The sequence below is a fragment of the Carassius carassius genome, chromosome 15, assembly GCF_963082965.1.
Source record: "Carassius carassius chromosome 15, fCarCar2.1, whole genome shotgun sequence".
In the NCBI taxonomy this organism is placed as follows: Eukaryota; Metazoa; Chordata; class Actinopteri; order Cypriniformes; family Cyprinidae; genus Carassius; species Carassius carassius.
This window is the reverse complement of record NC_081769.1, coordinates 3603026-3622349: the sequence shown is the minus strand read 5'-3', so window position 1 is coordinate 3622349 and position 19324 is coordinate 3603026. Positions and strand designations below refer to the sequence as shown.

The 19324-nt window shown below is 40.2% G+C and overlaps 1 protein-coding gene across 1 annotated transcript; it reads right to left on the bottom strand.

Moving 5' to 3' along the window:
- Positions 1–10313: 10313 nt before the first annotated feature.
- Positions 10314–19103, bottom strand: smpdl3b (sphingomyelin phosphodiesterase acid like 3B). The gene is made up of 8 exons (XM_059566975.1): positions 18893–19103; positions 17018–17231; positions 16191–16288; positions 15971–16114; positions 15674–15843; positions 15393–15573; positions 12984–13117; positions 10314–11493 (listed from the first exon to the last, which is right to left on the bottom strand). The coding sequence occupies exons 1-8, from the start codon at positions 18972–18974 to the stop codon at positions 11131–11133; spliced, it is 1386 nt and encodes a 461-aa protein (XP_059422958.1). The 5' UTR covers positions 18975–19103; the 3' UTR covers positions 10314–11130.
- Positions 19104–19324: the final 221 nt, after the last annotated feature.

Genomic DNA, 19324 nt, shown 5'->3' with positions numbered 1-19324 from the left:
TCCGATATCTAATCCATTCCTTTATGCAATAATATTTAAGTTCATGTTTTGTTGTATTTAATAAAGAAGGAATCATACAAGGTTTCGCACCATTTAGATGTGTTCATGATGTTTTTGACTATCCTGTTGAGCTTGGAAATTACTTTTTGAACATTTGAATGTAATGTGAGGTTTTGCAATGGTTTTGTCATCTAATAAATTTAGTGGGATATAAGAAAAAGACAGGCTATGACGACTTCTTTCAACATTTTATTAATGGGTAAATTTCCAGTCCTTAAACTGCCATGAAAATTAACAATCTTTATAGTTATAGAAATAAACAATTCGTTTTTGTTAGTACCTACAATCTTCATAATAAGCTGCATTTGTTCTGATTTTCCTAACTTGTATGAGCCTTTCTCTGCGACTTGCGAAAATATTGTAGTTTTTTTAACTAAAAAGATATAATTTATATATATATATATATATATATATATATATATAATTTACGAATTCAAGTCTAACGCATCATCCCCTTATGAATATCAATTATGGAACGTGACGTTCCGCCCAGGAGGCTTACCTGATTGGCTTAAATTCAGGCATTAGTGGGTGGGCGCTGGTAAGTCTGGTCAATGAACGAATTTTGGGTTGCTAAAAAAGGTAATAAGGGGATATGGTTATGATTGGACCGTCAGTAACGTTGCAAGACTATGACATTTTGATATTGGACATATCACAACTTCAAAATGAAGCTAACGCGAGTCACAGTCCTCCTTAAAAACAGCTACTCTGTTTCTGCAGTCAGAGACAGCGCTGCACTTTTGTACAGATACCACGGCAAGCCCTCTCAAATCGTCCAATAAGCATGTCATAACCATAGATAATACGATGTTGACAGTTTTATAAAGTTAACAGCGTTTTCTGCAATACTGGCAGGCTGGAGTCATTTGTTCTACCACAAATGGGACCTGAAAGTGTCCTGGAGAAAATGCTGTCGGCTCTAATCAACCCCTCTGATTTAAATATGATTCAAGGCATGAGCAAAGCATTTAAAGGTGCACTGTGTAATTTTTAGCGGCATCTAGCGGTGAAGTTGCGAAACGGCTCAGTCCCCCGCTCACCCCTCCCTTTACGCCGCCTTCACACTGGCAGTTGAAATCAGCTCCGATACGGCAGCGAAACGACCGGAAGTCATTCATTTTCTATGGAGATTCGCAGACCGCATGCGAATGGGTCCGAACCAGGTGCGAACGAGTGCGGTGCGAAAAAAATCGTGTCCGTTGGCCATCCGGATGCGTTCAAAAAATTGAACTCTTGCGAAAGGCTACGGACGGTTCCTATCCGACAATTCCAGCGGAAGTTGGCGTTGCTATGGTACTGATAAACAAACCTGAATTCTTAACTTTTAATAAAATAAATAATGATTTTATAATGACAAGTTGTCATGTAATTTTTTCATTTTAATGATTTTATAACGTAATTTATGCAGTTAATACAATTAAATAATTAAATATTTAAATATTGTACAATTCAATGTTGTGGCCATTTGCCCGCTCATTCACATACAGCCAGAAAATTATATTATGGCTAATCGTAGACTTGTCAATGCTCTTGCTGTTGCTCTCCTATACTGGAGAAGCAAGCAAAAAAAAAAGAGATCCATGTGGGTAAAATACTACCTGGCAGAGAGGTATCAGTACGGGGAGTTTCACCGCCTGGTGGGTGAGCTGTGTCCGAACAACGGTGAGGATTTCAGGGAGTATTTCAGGGTGTCGCGCTGTCAGCCTTTCCAACCTTTCCGCCATTTTTGTTCTACTCGGTTCCGAGGCTTCCGACATTTTTCACCGTTGTGTACGACGTCCACTGGGGGCGTATTGCGTATTACGGAGCTGATTTCAACTGCCAGTGTGAAGGCGGCGTTACAGAAGCTACGGTGTATATATACATATATATATATATGAGCAAGGACCCTTAGTGGACAAATGCAAGCCACTGACAGTAAGCACATTGTTACATTTCTCCCCAAAATCAAATGAGAAAGTGTGAAATTACATTTTGTTTAAAGACGTTTTGACATTTATGCATTGTGCTATTATTTTAACAACGTCTCCCCCACATCTACATTACCATTACATGTCTGGATGGTCTGGATAATTTATCAGTTCAGTTTTTTTTGTCAATATGATGTTTCAACAAATTTGGTTGGCCTCTGAAATGTTTTTCCTCTTTGTTGGTGTCACCTAGTTTTTCTTTCTTTCTTTTTAGTTTCTTTGGTTAGATGAGGAGGCATAAAATATTATTTGTTAAATGTAACAAGTAGTTGTGTGTCTGATTGGTCCAAATGCTACTGGCGTTTGCTTTTAACAAACGCGTGCTCGGCCTAAACTAGCTCTGAATGGAGTTGGAACACGGAGCTGTTACGTCATTTACAGTAAGTGCTACATTACTGAAACAGAGAAGTCAAAACGTAAATACCATAGTTTAAACAGTGTCCAACTAATTCTTTAGTGAGATTTGTTCTAGAGGAGTTTTTTTATTCATAAAGCATTCTCAAGCAGTTCTTGTAAGGGGGGCTCATCAAACTTCCAAAGGGTAAAATAATATTATATGTATTACATAAAAAAATTATAATATTAAAATATTAAAATGCATAAAATCAAGAATAAATCCTCCTCAGTAACTAACATTTTTTAAATTAAGAGCATGCAGTTCTTTAATCTTCTGTTAAATTCTCAAAATCTATGTAATTAAATAACAATTCCAGTAATCGTAAAAACGAAAACAAGCAGCCTTGTCATGATTACAGCAGAAATAGAGGAAATATCTTCTTAATAACCTTTCTTATAATCTTAATTATAATTTGTATAATAGGAAACCATTGAATATTTTGTTAGATGTACAGTCGTGGCCAAAGGTTTTGAGAATTACATAAATATTGGAAATTGGAAAAGTTGCTGCTTAAGTTTTTATAATAGCAATTTGCATATACTCCAGAATGTTATGAAGAGTGATCAGATGAATTGCATAGTCCTTCTTTGCCATGAAAATTAACTTAATCCCAAAAAAACCTTTCCACTGCATTTCATTGCTGTCATTAAAGGACATGTTGAGATCATTTCAGTAATTGTCTTGTTAACTCAGGTGAGAATGTTGACGAGCACAAGGCTGGAGATCATTATGTCAGGCTGATTGGGTTAGAATGGCAGACTTGACATGTTAAAACGAGGGTGATGCTTGAAATCATTGTTCTTCCATTGTTAACCATGGTGACCTGCAAAGAAACGCGTGCAGCCATCATTGCGTTGCATAAAAATGGTTTCACAGGCAAGGAAATTGTGGCTACTAAGATTGCACCTAAATCAACAATTTATAGGATCATCAAGAACTTCAAGGAAAGAGGTTCAATTCTTGTAAAGAAGGATTCAGGGCGTCCAAGAAAGTCCAGCAAGCGCCAGGATCGTCTCCTAAAGAGGATTCAGCTGCGGGATCGGAGTGCCACCAGTGCAGAGCTTGCTCAGGAATGGCAGCAGGCAGGTGTGAGCGCATCTGCACGCACAGTGAGGCCAAGACTTTTGGAAGATGGCCTGGTGTCAAGAAGGGCAGGAAATGTTCTGCTGGAAATGTTCAAAAAGTACTGATAAACACATTTAAATTATATCAACAGGTTTACAATTTTAAACCAACACTATGAACTTTGTGTAATAAAATTAACATTTTGGCAAAAGTTTTAGAAAATGATAAACCTTACATCTCAGCATTTAAAAAGTTTTTTTAAATAAATAAAAATTTAAAATGATCACAATTAAGAATGATTTCAGCTATTATTATTTATTTGAACAGCTTAGTGTCACGGTTGGTAAACCGTGATCTCTGGGTTTTGCACTATGTGAGTGAAGTCTGTGTGTTATGCGTCAGCACTGATTAGTTTGTGGGCGTCTCCGCTAATTGTCATCAGCAACAGCTGTCACTCATTACTCATTCCTATATATTGGTTTGTCTAGCGTCTTGTGTTTGTGAGAGCGTTGTTTCATGTACTTGACTTATGTTTGCTTTCTTGTGTGTTTCTGCGTTGGATGTCCGTGTCTCCCCGGAACCCCATCCACTCTCCGCACATCACCAACAAGCAACATCACTTACCTTCGGCTCGCTTCCCCGCAGTTCCTGTGTCACCCTCTCCTGCTGCCAACTCATCTCCGCCATCCGGATCCTTCACTCACCTGCACCATCCTGGACTGTGTATTCCTTTCAGCGTCATCTTTGTTTCTTATTGTTGTCCTGTATCTACGCATTCTCATCCCAAGGCGTCATATACTGACCCTCTTGACATTTCGTCAACATCCTACGCATATGGCACCCTCTAGCGTCAATATGAGACACAGATTATGGGTTAAGGTCAGGGTTAGGGTTAGGGTTAGACCGCTAGGAGGCGCCTTATGGCCCATTTTTATCTGCTTCTAATATTGACGTTAGAGGGTGCCATGTGCGTAGGATGTTGACGAAATGTCAAAAGGGTCAGTACATGACGCCTTGGGATGAGAACGGTCTGCCTGTATCATTGTCCTCATTAAACTGTGTTAACTCACACTTGCTTCCTGCCACTCTTTTCACCCCATCGTTACAGAACGCTCTCACTCAACATGGAAGCACCTTCGCGACTGAAGAGTCCAAGTTTGCGTTTGCGCTTACTCTACTCTCTGGTAGGGCCGCCTTATGGGGGACGGCGGTGTGGGAGAATTGACATCCGTGTTGCACCTCATTCCACGTCCACTCCGAAGAAATGAAAAGAGTGTTCAATCGAGCCGCAGCCAGCAGGGAGGCCGCTCACCAACTCTCGGACCTCCGACAAGGGAAATCGTCGGTGGCGGATTACTCCATCCAATTCCGCACCCTGGCGGCCGCGTGCCAGTGGAACGAGGAGGCGCAGTGGGATCGATTCCTGCATGGGCTGGCCAACCGTGTTCATAAGGAGATCTACCTCCTCGAGTTGCCCCCAACACTCAACGGTCTCATCGACCTGGCGCTCCAGGTAGACGCCCAGATTAATCGCCTTCAAATCTCTCCAGAACGGGGCCACTCGAGTCGAGAGAACATGGTCGGTCCCGTCTCCGATCATGAACCCATGCAGGTGGGTAGAGCTCGGCTTTCCCGGAAGGATAGAGAGAGGCGGAGGTCCCAGGGAATGTGTTTGTATTGCGGTGGCTCGGGTCATTCCCTCCCGTCATGCCCGGTAAAGGAGCCAGCCCCGGTAGTAAGTTTGAGGCTACTATCGGGTGGGATCTCCACCGGGAAGTCCTCAACTACATCCTCGACTCTCCTTCCGGTGAAACTGCGGTGGGAGAACCATACTCACGACTGTCACGCCCTTCTGGACTCTGGGGCAGAAGGTAATTTCATTGACTCTCTCCTTGCACGTCACTTGAACCTTCCTGTCCGTCCTGTGTCTCATCCCATCCATGTCACCGCACTCAATGGCCAGGAACTGCCCCACGTCACTCACAACATGGAACCCATAACTCTGCTCACCTCAGGCAACCACATCGAAACCATATCCTTTTATCTCCTGGACTCCCCTGTCGCCAAGGAGACCATGGTGTTATCAAACGTGCCCGCAGAGTACTTGGATCTGAAGGAGGTGTTCAGTAAGTCCCGTGCTGCTTCTCTTCCTCCGCATCGTCCCTACGACTGTGCTATAGACTTAGTTCCAGGTAAATCTCCGCCTAAGGGCAAGCTTTACTCTCTTTCTATTCCGGATAGGGAGGCCATGGAGAAATACATTTCTGATTCCTTGGCATCGAGGTTCATCCGCCCTTCCTCTTCTCCAGCAGAGGCGGGATTCTTTTTTGTGGGTAAGAAGGATGGTTCTATGCGACCTTGTATTGATTTCGAGAGCTGAACAACATCACCAAAAAGAATACCTATCCTTTGCCGTTGATGTCTTCAGCTTTCGAGAGGTTACAGGGAGCATCCGTATTCACAAAATTGGATTTACGTAATTCTTATCATTTGGTCTGCATCAGGAAGAGGGATGAATGGAAAACCGCCTTTAACACCCCTAGAGGGCACTTTGAATATTTGGTGATGCCGTTTGGGCTCTCCAACTCGCCAGGGGTTTTCCAAGCACTCGTTAATGACATGTTGAGAGACATGGTAGATCAGTTTATATATGTCTACCTGGATGACATACTGATTTTTCTTCATCTCTCCAGGAACATGTGCAACACGTCAGACGAGTGCTCCAGAGATTACTTGAGAATGGGCTTTTTGTCAAGGTGGAGAAATGCGTATTCCATGCACAGTCTGTCCCCTTCCTAGGGTATATAGTCTCGTCCGTGGGAATAAGTATGGATCCTGACAAAGTTAAGGCTGTGATAGATTGGCCATCTCCAGATTCCCGTAAGGCCCTACAGCGGTTTCTGGGGTTCACCAATTTTTATCGACGTTTTATTCGTAATTTCAGTCAACTAGTCTCACCTCTGACCGCCTTGACCTCCCCCAGTACTCCGTTCAGGTGGTCTGATGCAGCCGAAACTGCATTTACCAACCTCAAGAGCCACTTCGTTTTGGCTCCCATCCTTTTAGCCCCTGATCCCACATGGCAGTTCGTGGTGGAGGTCGATGCATCAGAGGTGGGAGTAGGAGCAGTTCATTCCCAACGTGCTGCCTCGGACGATAAGATGCATCCCTGCGCGTTTTTTTCACATCGATTATCTCCTGATGAATGCAATTATGAAATTGGTAACACAGAATTGTTGGCTGTCAAATTAGTTTTAGCGGAGTGGCGTCACTGGTTGGAAGGGTCAGGGGTACCTTTCATTGTTTGGACCGATCACAAGAATTTAGAGTACATTAGAACTGCCAAAAGACTCAATTCCAGGCAGGCTTTTTACTCTGTCGTACCGCCCGGGTTCCAAAAATGTTAAACCCGATTCTTTGTCACGTCTTTTTGATCCTCCCGAATGCCCGGTGTATTTAACATGAGAAAATAGTCGTCTCAGCACTCGTATGGGAGGTCGAATCGAAGGTCAAGACGGCCTTAGAAGGGGTAAGGCCTCCGCCTGGATGCCCACCGAATCGTTTATTTGTGCCGGAGGAGTTACGGTCTGAAGTTATTCAGTGGGGTCACTGCTTTAACGTTGCTTGTCATCGAGGGATAAGCCAAACCGATGGTAAGTCATCTAACCGACCTCCAGATGGGCTTCTTCAACCGCTGTCTGTCCCTTCGAGACCCTGGTCACATATCGCTCTAGATTTTGTTACCGCCCTCCCGCCCTCTAATGGCATGACGGTCGTTTTGACCGTAGTGGACCGGTTCTCGAAGGCGGCACATTTCATTCCCTTGCCCAAATTACCTACAGCCAAGGAGACAGCGGTCACTGTCCTTGATCAAGTCTTTCGGTTACATGGCCTCCCGGTAGACGTGGTTTCTGACAGGGGATCCCAATTCATATCCAAATTTTGGAAGGAGTTTTGTAAATTGTTAGGAGCGACTTTTAGCCTGTCTTCGGGTTATCATCCCCAGAGTAACGGGCCGGCTGAGCGAGCCAACCAAGATTTAGAGAGAACGTTGCGATGTTTAGTCTCCAAGAATCCTTCTGGAGCCAACAACTCTCTATGCTGGAGTAGGCTCACAATTCGTTACCAGTGTCAGCCACGGGCCTCTCTTCGTTTCAGTGCAGCTTAGGTTACCAGCCACCGGTTTTTCCTAGTCTGGAGTCTGAAGTCGCGGTCCCCTCTGCTCACGCATTTGTCCAGAGGTGCTATCGCACCTGGACCAGAGCCCGCGAGACTCTGCTCCGAATGAGGGAGCGCACTAAGGCCAAGGCCGATCGCCACCGGTCAAAGCCTCCCGTATACGTCGTGGGTCAAAAAGTGTGGCTTTCTACTTACAATATTCCTCTCCACTCCGTTTCTAACAAATTAGCTCCCAAATTTATTGGCCCGTTTCCTGTCACCAAGATCATTAGTCCGGTGACAGTCTGCCTCAAACTACCTCCAACGTACAGGAGAATTCATCCCGCCTTCCATGTGTCCAAAATTAAACCCATGTTTTATTCACGTATTAATCCGCCAACCCCGGTTCCCCCACCGCCGCGTCTCGTAGATGGGGAACCAACTTATTCAGTGAATCGTATTCTGGACTCGAGACGGAGGGGATGAGGATTCCAGTACTTGGTGGACTGGGAAGGTTACGGTCCAGAGGAGAGGAGTTGGGTACCTGCTAGGGACATACTGGATCACTCCCTTATTGATGATTACAATCAGCAGGTAGGCCCTTCTGGGAACTCCAGGAGACGTTCTTAGAGGGGGGGGTGGGGGGATGTACTGTTACGGTTGGTAAACCGTGATCTCATGGTTTTGCACTATGTGGGTGAAGTCTGTGTGTTATGTGTCAGCACTGATTAGTTTGTGGGCGTCTCCGCTAATTGTCATCAGCAACAGCTGTCACTCATTACTCATCCTTATATATTGTCTTGTCTAGCGTCTTGTGTTTGTGAGAGCGTTGTTTCATGTACTTGACTTATGTTTGCTTTCTTGTGTGTTTCTGCATTGGATGTCCGTGTCTCCCCGGAACCCCATCCACTCTCCGCACATCACCAACAAGCAACATCACTTACCTCGCTCACAGGCTCGCTTCCCGCAGTTCCTGTGTCACCCTCTCCTGCTGCCAACTCATCACCGCCATCCGGATCCTTCACTCACCTGCACCATCCTGGACTGTGTATTCCTTTCAGCGTCATCTTTGTTTCTTGTTGTCCTGTATCATTGTCCTCATTAAACTGTGTTAACTCACACTTGCTTCCTGCCACTCCTTTCACCCCGTCGTTACACTTAGACTCTGCATTCCACATTACCCCGTTTTTCATCAATCACTTTAAATTTACAAAACTGTATTAAAAGATCCAAAAGACAGATAGACTGGAAAAAAAGAAAATTTGCTCTTTTGGTCCTCCGTTTTCTGCAGTGTTTTCACAAAAATCAGAACCGACGTTGCATGCTTGTCTGTGGAGACTGTTGCTAACTTTGCTTAATGCTGGGCAGTATTTAGTGTGAAATTATAAATCATGGTAAATATAGTTTTTAATGCTAGTTCAAATGTGAAAACTGGAAACCGTTGTATACCTAGTTGGAAATTTCTTCTGCTGTTCTGAAGCATGAACCAAACCAGCCAGCGGCACAACATTACAAACTTTTATTTGATCAGCTAGGGCAGAGACAGTTTGGCTAGGGCCCTTGATAAGCTCTGTGTACAGTATGAGGTCTGTGAATGAACAAGTAAGGTGTCTGTGTTCCTCAGAAGTGGAGGCAGCATGGTGACCTACAGTGAGTTTGACTGTGCACTGCATCAACCTTGATATCTGAACTGGATCATAGTGGAAGATTCATAAAGTCATGATGTTCCTCTAATATGCTGCACTTTGCACTTACACAAATATGATGCTGTCTTTAGAGTACGCTGATCTTCAAAGATGTGAAAATAAGAGGTTTTTAGGTGACCCACTGGAAAAGAGACAACAAACATGGTGAGTGTGTCCAATCTTGCGCATTCATTGACACTGTCATAAATCGTGCTGTTCTTTGAGAATCAATGGAGTTTAATCTATAAGACTCCTGACTTTTGGGACAGATGAAGGCGCCTTACATAACATGCTGGATGAACTCTGTGTCCTGATTCATGCTGGGAAGCTGTCGGCTCCAGCTTGCACTGAAGTGAGCCTTCAAGACTTCAGAAAGGCTCTGGAGAACGCCATGAAGCCATATGTCTCCACCAAACAAGTTTTTGTCATGTGACATCATTTGCACAAGATCTGCATTATCGAATCCAGTTAGCTTTATCAGCTGTTTTGGCTTTGATTTTGAATGCATTGACATTTATTGTACTTGGTATTTATGAGCATCATAAGGATTGTCAGTCCATCAGACGTCACTCTACATTTATAGAGACTACATACAGATAACCTGATAATGTACAGAGAGTATGAGTTTGACTAGTTGCCAAGAAAGCCTGAGCATTTGTTTCATCTCAAGCATTAGTGTTGCTTTATCACATGGAGTCAAACACAAAAAACTTAAAATGGGGCTTATGTTAAAAACAGATATTCATGTCATTTAAAAGTCCCTGTAACAGACCGAATAATGAGAAATAATGACACGTTAAAAAGATAAAAAACATTTCTTCGAGGTGTACAATGTTTTAGTTCTGTAAGAAAGCATGCACTTAAACTCTGATGGAAACACATTTGTCAGTTCAATTCCTGGATGCCTCAACTGATGCGATACAGAGAATTAATTTAGTAGGAAAAAGAGTCTCAGCCTTCCCCAGTTGCAGCAATTATTCTTTTTTTATTTTATTATTGATACTTTGCACCTGTTGCAAAAGTGATTTTGTTCCCTTGAACACATGAGATGAATTTTATTTGCAGATATTCTATGTGGTATTAAATCTTCCCCCCACACAAGTTTAATTTGCAACTTTACATGCAAATCAAAGGCTGATGTATACTGTTTTGTGACTACTGTATTGTTGGTTATAGTTAGTGTTCGTTCTGATGGATGCCCTAATTACTCCTGGACTCTACAACTGTAGCATTGATATAATGTTGTGTGTGGGAAAAAAATGACATCATGTTGATGAATGAATTTAAATATAAATTGCAGGAGTGCATAATTCATCATTATGCATTATTTATCATTATCATTATCAAACCATCTTTTATGCAAAAATAAAATAAAAATGTATACAAATTGTATACAGAGACAAATCAGTGTAAACTTGTTTCTGACGTAGGATAAAAATAAAAAAAACCATTACATGCAACTTTTTATCTTAAAATAAAGACTTTCTCAGATTAGTAAAGAAGAAAAGACAACTGCAATTTTTATTTACCTTCACATCACTCCAAATTTTGGTGGAACACAAATGATGTTTTGTTGTTGTAGTTGTTTTTAATGTTTGGGACCAAACCAAAAACATTTTCATATTGGGCTGAACTAAGAGACAGTTCAGTAAATATAAACAAATCATGACAGATCAAGTTTATGAACAGCGCGTTAAAATTTTAAATACTTTAAATACTGAGAACATGTCATTCACACTCATGCACTGAAGGGATCATGTGACAATGTTGCAGAAACGCTGCTGTTCTGTGATCAGCTCGAACACAGCAGGCTCAACATCAGTGCCAGCAGCAGAGTAAACAGCACTGGAGCAGTGCACGAGCCTCCCTCCTTCACCACGCACTTCTCATAGGCCTCAAAGTCCACTTCCCTCATCGCGCACACGTGGTCGACGCGGCAGTCAGCGTGGCACTCCGTCAGGTCATAATTCACAGAGTTGAACTCATAGTACTTCTGCAGATAACACTTGTTGCTGGATATCCGCTCCATCACACGGTGCATGGAGACGGGAGAGGCGTCCGGCACACGAAACGCCTCCGTCAGCCGGTACTCTTTCTCCCAGCGCTCATGTTCCTTATTTGAGTATGTCAGGTTCATATAGTAGGTGATTATATCCTTCAGGAACACAAAGCAGTAAGAATGGAAATGTGTAAATCAGGGCTATATATTATAGCAGCATGTAACTTTTTAACCTTAATTTGCAACAGTAAGTCTGATTTCACTGGATGTTGACGTATGTCATTCTTTGTGTGGTCACGTCCGTAAACAGAAAGAAGATCCGGCTATTAAAAGTTTTGTGTGGAGCGTTTGTAGCTTGTTCTTGCAACAGTTGCTTAGAATTTAAACTTGTCATCTAGATGCCCTGTTAAAGGGTTAGTTCACACAAAAATTAGAGGTCGGTCATTAATTACTCACCCATATCATTCCAAACCGTAAGACTTTAGTTCATCTTCGAAACACAAATTAAGATATTTTTGATGAAATTCGAGAGCTCTCTGACCCTGCATAGACAGCTAGGGTCCTACCACGATCAAGGCACAGAAATATACTAAGGATGTTGTTAAAATGGTCCATGTGTAATCTGTAGTAAAAACCGTAATTTACAAAGCTCCAAGAATACTTCTTTTGCACAAAGAAAAGGGCCAGAATGCTCTGGGATTTCATCAAAAATATATTTTAATTGGTGTTCTGAAGATGAATGAAGATCTTACGGGTTTATTACGACATGAGGGTGAGTAATTAATGAAAGAATTTTCATTTTTTGGGTGAACTATCCTTTTAACATCTGGGGAATCTGTTTACAAAACTAAGAAACCTCAAACGGTGCAGGGTCTGCAGCTAAAAACAAAAAGCGACAAAAAACTGTGTTAAAACAAAGGTAAATGAACAACACTGAGATTTTTTTCCCTGCTGAAGAGGTAACACATTTAATCTTTAGAACACTTATTAGCTTGATTTTAATTAATTTATTTTTGGTTTGTTTTAATATTATTATTATTTTATTTTATTTTAATTAGGTAAATTTCACTTATCTTCTTGAAGCTATGTAAAAGAGAGAGAGTACTGTTTGATCTGATCTTAATGAGCAATATAGATATTTTGATTACTTGTTCAAATGATATATGATGATACGTGATGGTTATCACAGATTCATCTATGCACAGAAGCAGTGTCAAAGCACAACCCAAGTAAAATGAAATAAATACAAAAGAAATAATAAATAACCCATAGTGTGTCTTGCATTTTATGTTTTAAACATAGACAGCGTTAGAGAGGCAAAAGTTATGTGCTGCAGCTTTAATTAAAACTAAAGCAACAAAAATTATATTTGAAAAAAAATTGTTGCTTGTTGGGACAACATTTATCATTTTTCTTTAGCTTACCTTGATGTAAAATATCTAAAACGTATATAAAAGCAGTATAGACATATATATAAAAAATGTAAAAAATAAAATGACAGACTTAAAAGTAAAAAGATGAAATAAAATCTAATTCAAAACATTAACAAAAACTATAACAGGCCTAGTGATGCTAAAACAACACTAGTATAAAATGTACAAAGTTTGCAATAAAAATACAAATTTCTTCATGAAAATGGGTCTTACCTTGATCAAAAGTGTTTTGGTGTCATACTGAAACAAGCGAATTCCAGGATTATTTCCACCATCTATGACACCAGGTAATGTTGTAATCCAAGGAGTCACTCCTGGGGCCAGGAACATTGCACTTATGGGAGATCCTATAAAAGGGTATTAACGGCTTCAGTTTTACAAACCATTTGTGAACGTAATCTTCACTATCAGAAAAAAAGCCATCACTGGGGCGGTACTCTTTCAAAAGGAAGGTGCAACCCATTTAGTTACTAAAATGTACGATTGAAGTGCTAATATGCACCTTGTAGCGATAAATATGGTGTACCTTTTAAAAAGGTGCACTTTCAAAAAAAAAGGTACAAAAGCCATTACTGGGGCAGTACCTTTTCGAAAGGTACAAATTTGTGCCTTCAAGGTAGTAATGTGTATACTAGCTTACTGGCTACTGGTGTGTATATATAGTGTTGTTTGGTGTGGCTTCGGTTCCCAGGGAACACGTTAGGTAAAAAAATGTCATCCTCGTTATATATATACTGGTCTCCCAAGTGCTGGTTGAAGTGTCTACAATGACGTGTCACTATAACGTGACTTGCATGTGTTGTCATTACGATTATTTAACTGCTCCCGTCAGAGACTGTGCATCCTCGAACTCAAATCCTAAATATCAAACATGTTATGATAAGGCATTGATAATAGCATTTGATAAACACAAATGTCCCTTTTCCCCGTGGTGTGCCTCAAGGATCTGGTCTTGGCCCACTTCTATTTCTTATTTACACGCTTCCTCTGGGTCAGATACTTCTGTGCCATGGTCTTACATTTTTAGAGTTACACTGAGGATATGCAAATTTATTGCGTATTTATAATCCAATTCTATTTTCCTCCCTCTTCTTTAACATCTTGCCTACACGATCTTAAAGTATGGATGGCTCAAAATATCTTTGAATATTGAATACAGAAAAAACAGAACAGTAAATTATATGATCTCTGTGTGTTCTACTTGCTTGATCATGTAACCTTTTGTATATATTTGTGTTATCTATATTGTGTTATCTATTATCTATATCAACTTTATGTAACGTGTCCTTGGATTCTTGAAAGGTGCTATATTAATGATGTATTATTATTATTATTATTATTATTACCCTTTAGGTACAAAGGTGTACCTTTCCAGGTACCGTCCCAGTGACAGCTTTTGTACATTGTTTTCTGAAATTGTTGTAAATCTTTGAGAAATACATTACATGGCCAAAAGAAGATATTTGAATTATTAATTTATTATCTCTGATTCTATAGCATTTACTAGTAGTATGTAGTTTTTTTAGTTTTTATTTCAGTTTTAGTTTAAAGGGGTCATATGATGTGAATTAAAATTTTCCTTTTTCTTAGGAGTATAACAAGTTCTGGTGCATAAAGAAGATCTGTAAAGTTTCCAAGACTAAAGTCTCGAACCCAAAGAAATATCAAAGTTAAGACTCTGCCACGCCTCCCTAAAACAGCTCATTCATACACGCCCCCTATGTCTACGTCACTATGTGGAAATATTTGCTTAATGTCGCCCAAATGTTCACGCAAAGAAAGAAGGCATGGTTTCAGTAACACAGTTAGTGTTAAAGCAGTCGTGTCAAGGAGATGTGTGTGTTTCTAGGAGAAAGCAAAAGCACTTTATCTGGCCTTCTGAAGTAGATGCATTTAGGAATCTTTAAGATTACTTACAACAGAACAGCAACGCATTTTATGGACGACCGTAAGTATTTTACTATTGACTGTTATAAAAGAGAGAGAGACAGGTTCACACAGTGGAGTCAGCTGTCTCAACTGTCCGTGGCTTGTGTACTACAAACACATAAGAGCTTCATCACTGTGTCTGTTACGTAACTCTGTTCTCCTTTGGGGCTTGAACTGATGGTAAAACTAAGGACATTATTAACTCTCTTTACATTTATTTTGAAAGATGTAACTTGTGATTATGGAAAGGGTGTTACATTTCCAATGAGTGCTTGCAGTGTTCGGCCAATCACAATGCACTGGGTCATTTGGCCAATCAGAGCAGACTGTGCTTGCCAGAAGGAGGGACTTTGTAGAAAACAATGTGTTTGAGAGAGGCGGGGCATAGAGGACCTACAATAATGTATAGTATTTGAAAAATAATGTGTTTTTAGAACATTAAAGCATGTCAACATATTCTGTTACACCAAATACACAAAATGATCATCTTTAAAAAAGCATCAAATTACCCCTTTAAAACATCAAGTTACTGTGAAAAGTTTCAATGTTGCCTTGAAAACTAGCTAAAATATAATAAATTGTCTACAATAACCCTTCTAATAAATAGGTTTTCCACATTTCTAATTTGAAAGGTAATTCTAATGCCAAAAGATGCACAAAATGTGACAGAATTAGCAGCAGAATTGAAATGACCTTTAGAGCTGTAGAACATGCGGAAACTGTCAGTGTGATGATGACCGAAGAACTGGCCCTGTATAACAGCGCTGTGCTTCTGTATGAGATCCATATAGCGCTTATTAAACTCTTTTCTGAACCAGGCTTTATCTCGCTTCTTTTCAAAAAACCCTGGAGGGACGTGACCAATAATGTAAACCTGGGTAAAACAGAAAAAAGCTTCTTTATGAGTTATAATAACACATGGATAAACTGACAAAACTGAAGGTTTCACTTCCTCGCTGTAAGTCACTACTAACCTTCTCATTATTTTTAGCTGCGTCCTGAAGCACTTTATCAGCCCAACTGAACTGATCTGCAGGGTCTTTGACTTTCTCTGTGAGTTTGTTCTGATCGTAATAGAGGTTCGTATTAAGGACCACGACTCTGAAGCCAGTTTGATTAAGCAACTTCTCTGTGTAATATCCACCTGTGAAAGAGATTAATGAAAGTTATATGGCATTAGTTTAAGCTTTATTACATAAGTAATTCATTTTATAATATAGTAAAAATGTTGTGTCAGTGTATTGTTAATGATGAGCTACTTAAGTTTATACCTATTTTAAAGGTTTCTTTTGACGCCACATGTAGCCAGTCATGCCACATATTCGCGGTTTGTTCATAAATGTTGTTTTTTTCTGGAGGCATTTGGTTCTTTGGATGGTAGTCATGATTTCCCATTGCAGAATACACCTTGGTATCTAAAGAAATACAAATGTGAAATGAATTCCATAGACAAACAAAACAAGCAGTCAGCAGCTCATATGAAACACATACTAGGAAAAGTGGTTTTTATGATGTAGGTGAGATTGCTGATTATACGCAGAACAGGTTCGACTCCCAGCTGCTCGTCGGGCACATGAGGAGTATCATCTCTGTGGATAAGAGTTTGAATTATATTTTATTATATAATCAATTATGTAAGAAATATATGACTTTAGACAGCTCACCTATCTACAGTACAGGCCAAATGCTTTTCACACGCCAACTCATTCTTTATGCTTATCTTTATGATTGGAAGCACCACTTATACTATATTGGAGACTTGTTGGCTAATTTTTTTCTCACTAATCAATTTTATATGAATGCACATTTTATACTGCTTACAAAAGTTTCAAGCATTTATGTAAAAGCCTTTAGATGGTTTTAAGATTATGAAATCATAAATTCTTTTTTAACTGGCAGTGTAGTTGAAAATATATTGTGCTCCTTTAAAACAAATATAAATTTCACAGCCTCATTGGGTTTATAATCAACTACTCTAACTCAAAAAGACTGACAGATTTGTTGGTGCTTAATGGTGTTGATGTTGAAGTACACTGTGTAGTTCATTTAGATCGTTTGGCTTTTATTACTGCAAAATTGAATTTAGACTTCAAAATTCTGATCAATCATGAAGATTATCATGATGAACAAATGTGCAAGGACCATAATATTTTGTTGGTCACAGAGCACATCCAAAAGCCAATAGAAAAAGCCTACTAGGTTTTTGTCAGGTGAACTAGGTTTGGCCAACAAAAATCAACACCGCTGCACTCTACTGAATTCACTTTAACCTTTAGACTAGGACAGTCCTATGAGGTGAGAGGGTGCTTGGCACAAACCCGGTCCAGATGATGAAGTCTGGGTCAGGCAGGATCCGTCTCATGGCACTCAATGTCGAGTTTATCAGAGTCCATGGGGAGTCACAGGAATAATCTCCAAATCTGCCTGCGTTTGGGGTCGGACGGCCTCCACTGGAGGCACATTTTGATGCAGCGTTACCCCCTACATCATAAGAAGGATCCCAGTGGAGGTCTGAGATGTGCCAGAAATAACCTGTAGTGGAGAACAACTGTGATCAGCCTGGCCATATATTGAGCATGATATATCTCAAGACTACTGAGCTATTACAGACCTCAATTATAATGTATAGTCCACTGAAGACTTAAAGTTTCACCATGAATCACCATCTATCTATAGTGTTCACGTCTAAATTGTCCTAAAGGGGTGGTTGACTGGGTTTTTTCTAGGGCTTGATTGTGTTTATGGGGTGCAGTCTAACGTGTTCATGTTTTGTTTAAAAAAACACACAGTTTTTCACATAATTACTTCTCTTTATTCCACACAGATCTGACATCTTCTCTGAGAAATGCCTCAATTCATTTCCTGTTATTAGGAAGCCCCTCCCTCAGAAATACGCTGGGCTGAGATTGGCTGGCTCAGTGTGTTGTGATTGGCTAAACCACCTCGCCCCTCTCAAGCTCAGAATGTGCTCCAGTTGTATTGTAAACAATGACATCTTCTATATTGCTCATTAATTTGAGCCCGATTGAGACGCAGAGAATATTAACGAAGAGAATGAGAACCTTTGCAAGCCTGGCTCTTTATGGTATGTTTGTTTGTTGTTGTCTTCTACTTTTAGATATGCTGTTGTTTGTAACTAATACTGCTTCTGTTACCTTTTAAAATACGGTTTTATTCTGATTAAAGCATTAATACAGTACAGCAACTGTACGTGCGTCCATGTATAATGCTTCTCATAGCATAGTGAAAATAAGTGTATAAAAGTAACAGTTTGTTGGAACTTATCTGACGATCTGAATGTGAGAGGGAGAGGGAGAGAAAGAGAGAGAGAGAAAGAGAGAAAGAGGGAGAGAGGGAGAGAGAGAGATACAGAGCAGGGTGATGAGAGGAACAGGATTGAGAACCGCTGCTTTAGAACATTGGTTTTGAAACTTATGAATCCATTAGAAACGTTGGAAGAGAGAATTGCGATTCATATATGCACAGATTTTTAAGTGCACCCCTAGTTTTCTCTTCCTCTTCTCTAAAGCAGCACAACATGGCCTCGCCCCTTTTGTTGCGTGTTCCTGGGGGCGGGGTTTATCTGGGTTCATGATGTAACGGATCCGGGAAGAAGCTGGTCCCTTACCAGCCATTTTTTTTAACTATTACACTGCCAGAATTTTAAAAGATGATATCTCTGTTAGCATTGAAATTTCAGTGCTGCAATTTTGCAGATATTGTTTATGCTCAAACAGCAACATTACACACTAACCAATGTTAAAAAAGTAAAATTGCAATCAACCACCCTCTTAATTTATGTGTGTATTACTCCACTAATAAATTAATAAGCATTTTAAGCTTCACAGTTCAATTGAGATCAAACGAAATTAAATGATTTTGCTTTTTCAGACCAGTTGCTCTGCAACCAGTTCCTAAGCTTTAAGTCACTTTGTATAAAAAAAAATCATAAATGTAAATTGGAAAACAATTTTCAATACTATTACTAATACATTATTTCATTTCATTTCATTTCGTACAGCTTTATGTCTTCCATGCTAAAAACTACACATTCTCAAGCTCTAATGAATTCATTAGGTGATACACTGCTGAAAGTCTCTGCTCTTCAATCTACTTGATATTGCTTTTTAAAAGTTGTGCAGTATACAGTCATTTATCTTATCCGAAACAACTCAAAGAATTTAAGGACATACCTTTCATCATGCTACTTTTAGCAGAGATGATGAAAATGTTGAGAAGAATAATTTTCCAAACACCTGCCATTGTCAGATTCATCCAATGTGTGTGAGAGATCCAGAGACTCTGACCTGACTGCTGTTATCCTACATCAAGACATTCATTCCCCAGCCGTCAATAAACTGACAGATAAGATAAGTCAGCTGAAGCAAATAAACTTGCAGGACGGGAACCAGCACTGTTCTGAGTGCTTGTTCAAACCAACCTGGTCTCACAGAATTCCGTGAAATGTCCACGGGCCCTTAACTCAAAATCCGTGAAATCATCACGGAATTGCCCCAGATTCCGTGACGTGGCCACGGATATATCTCCAACGCAAGTCAATGACACTGACCTTCCGTGGTCCACACACGGATACCCGTTTCAATGACGGAGTACAGAACTCGCTC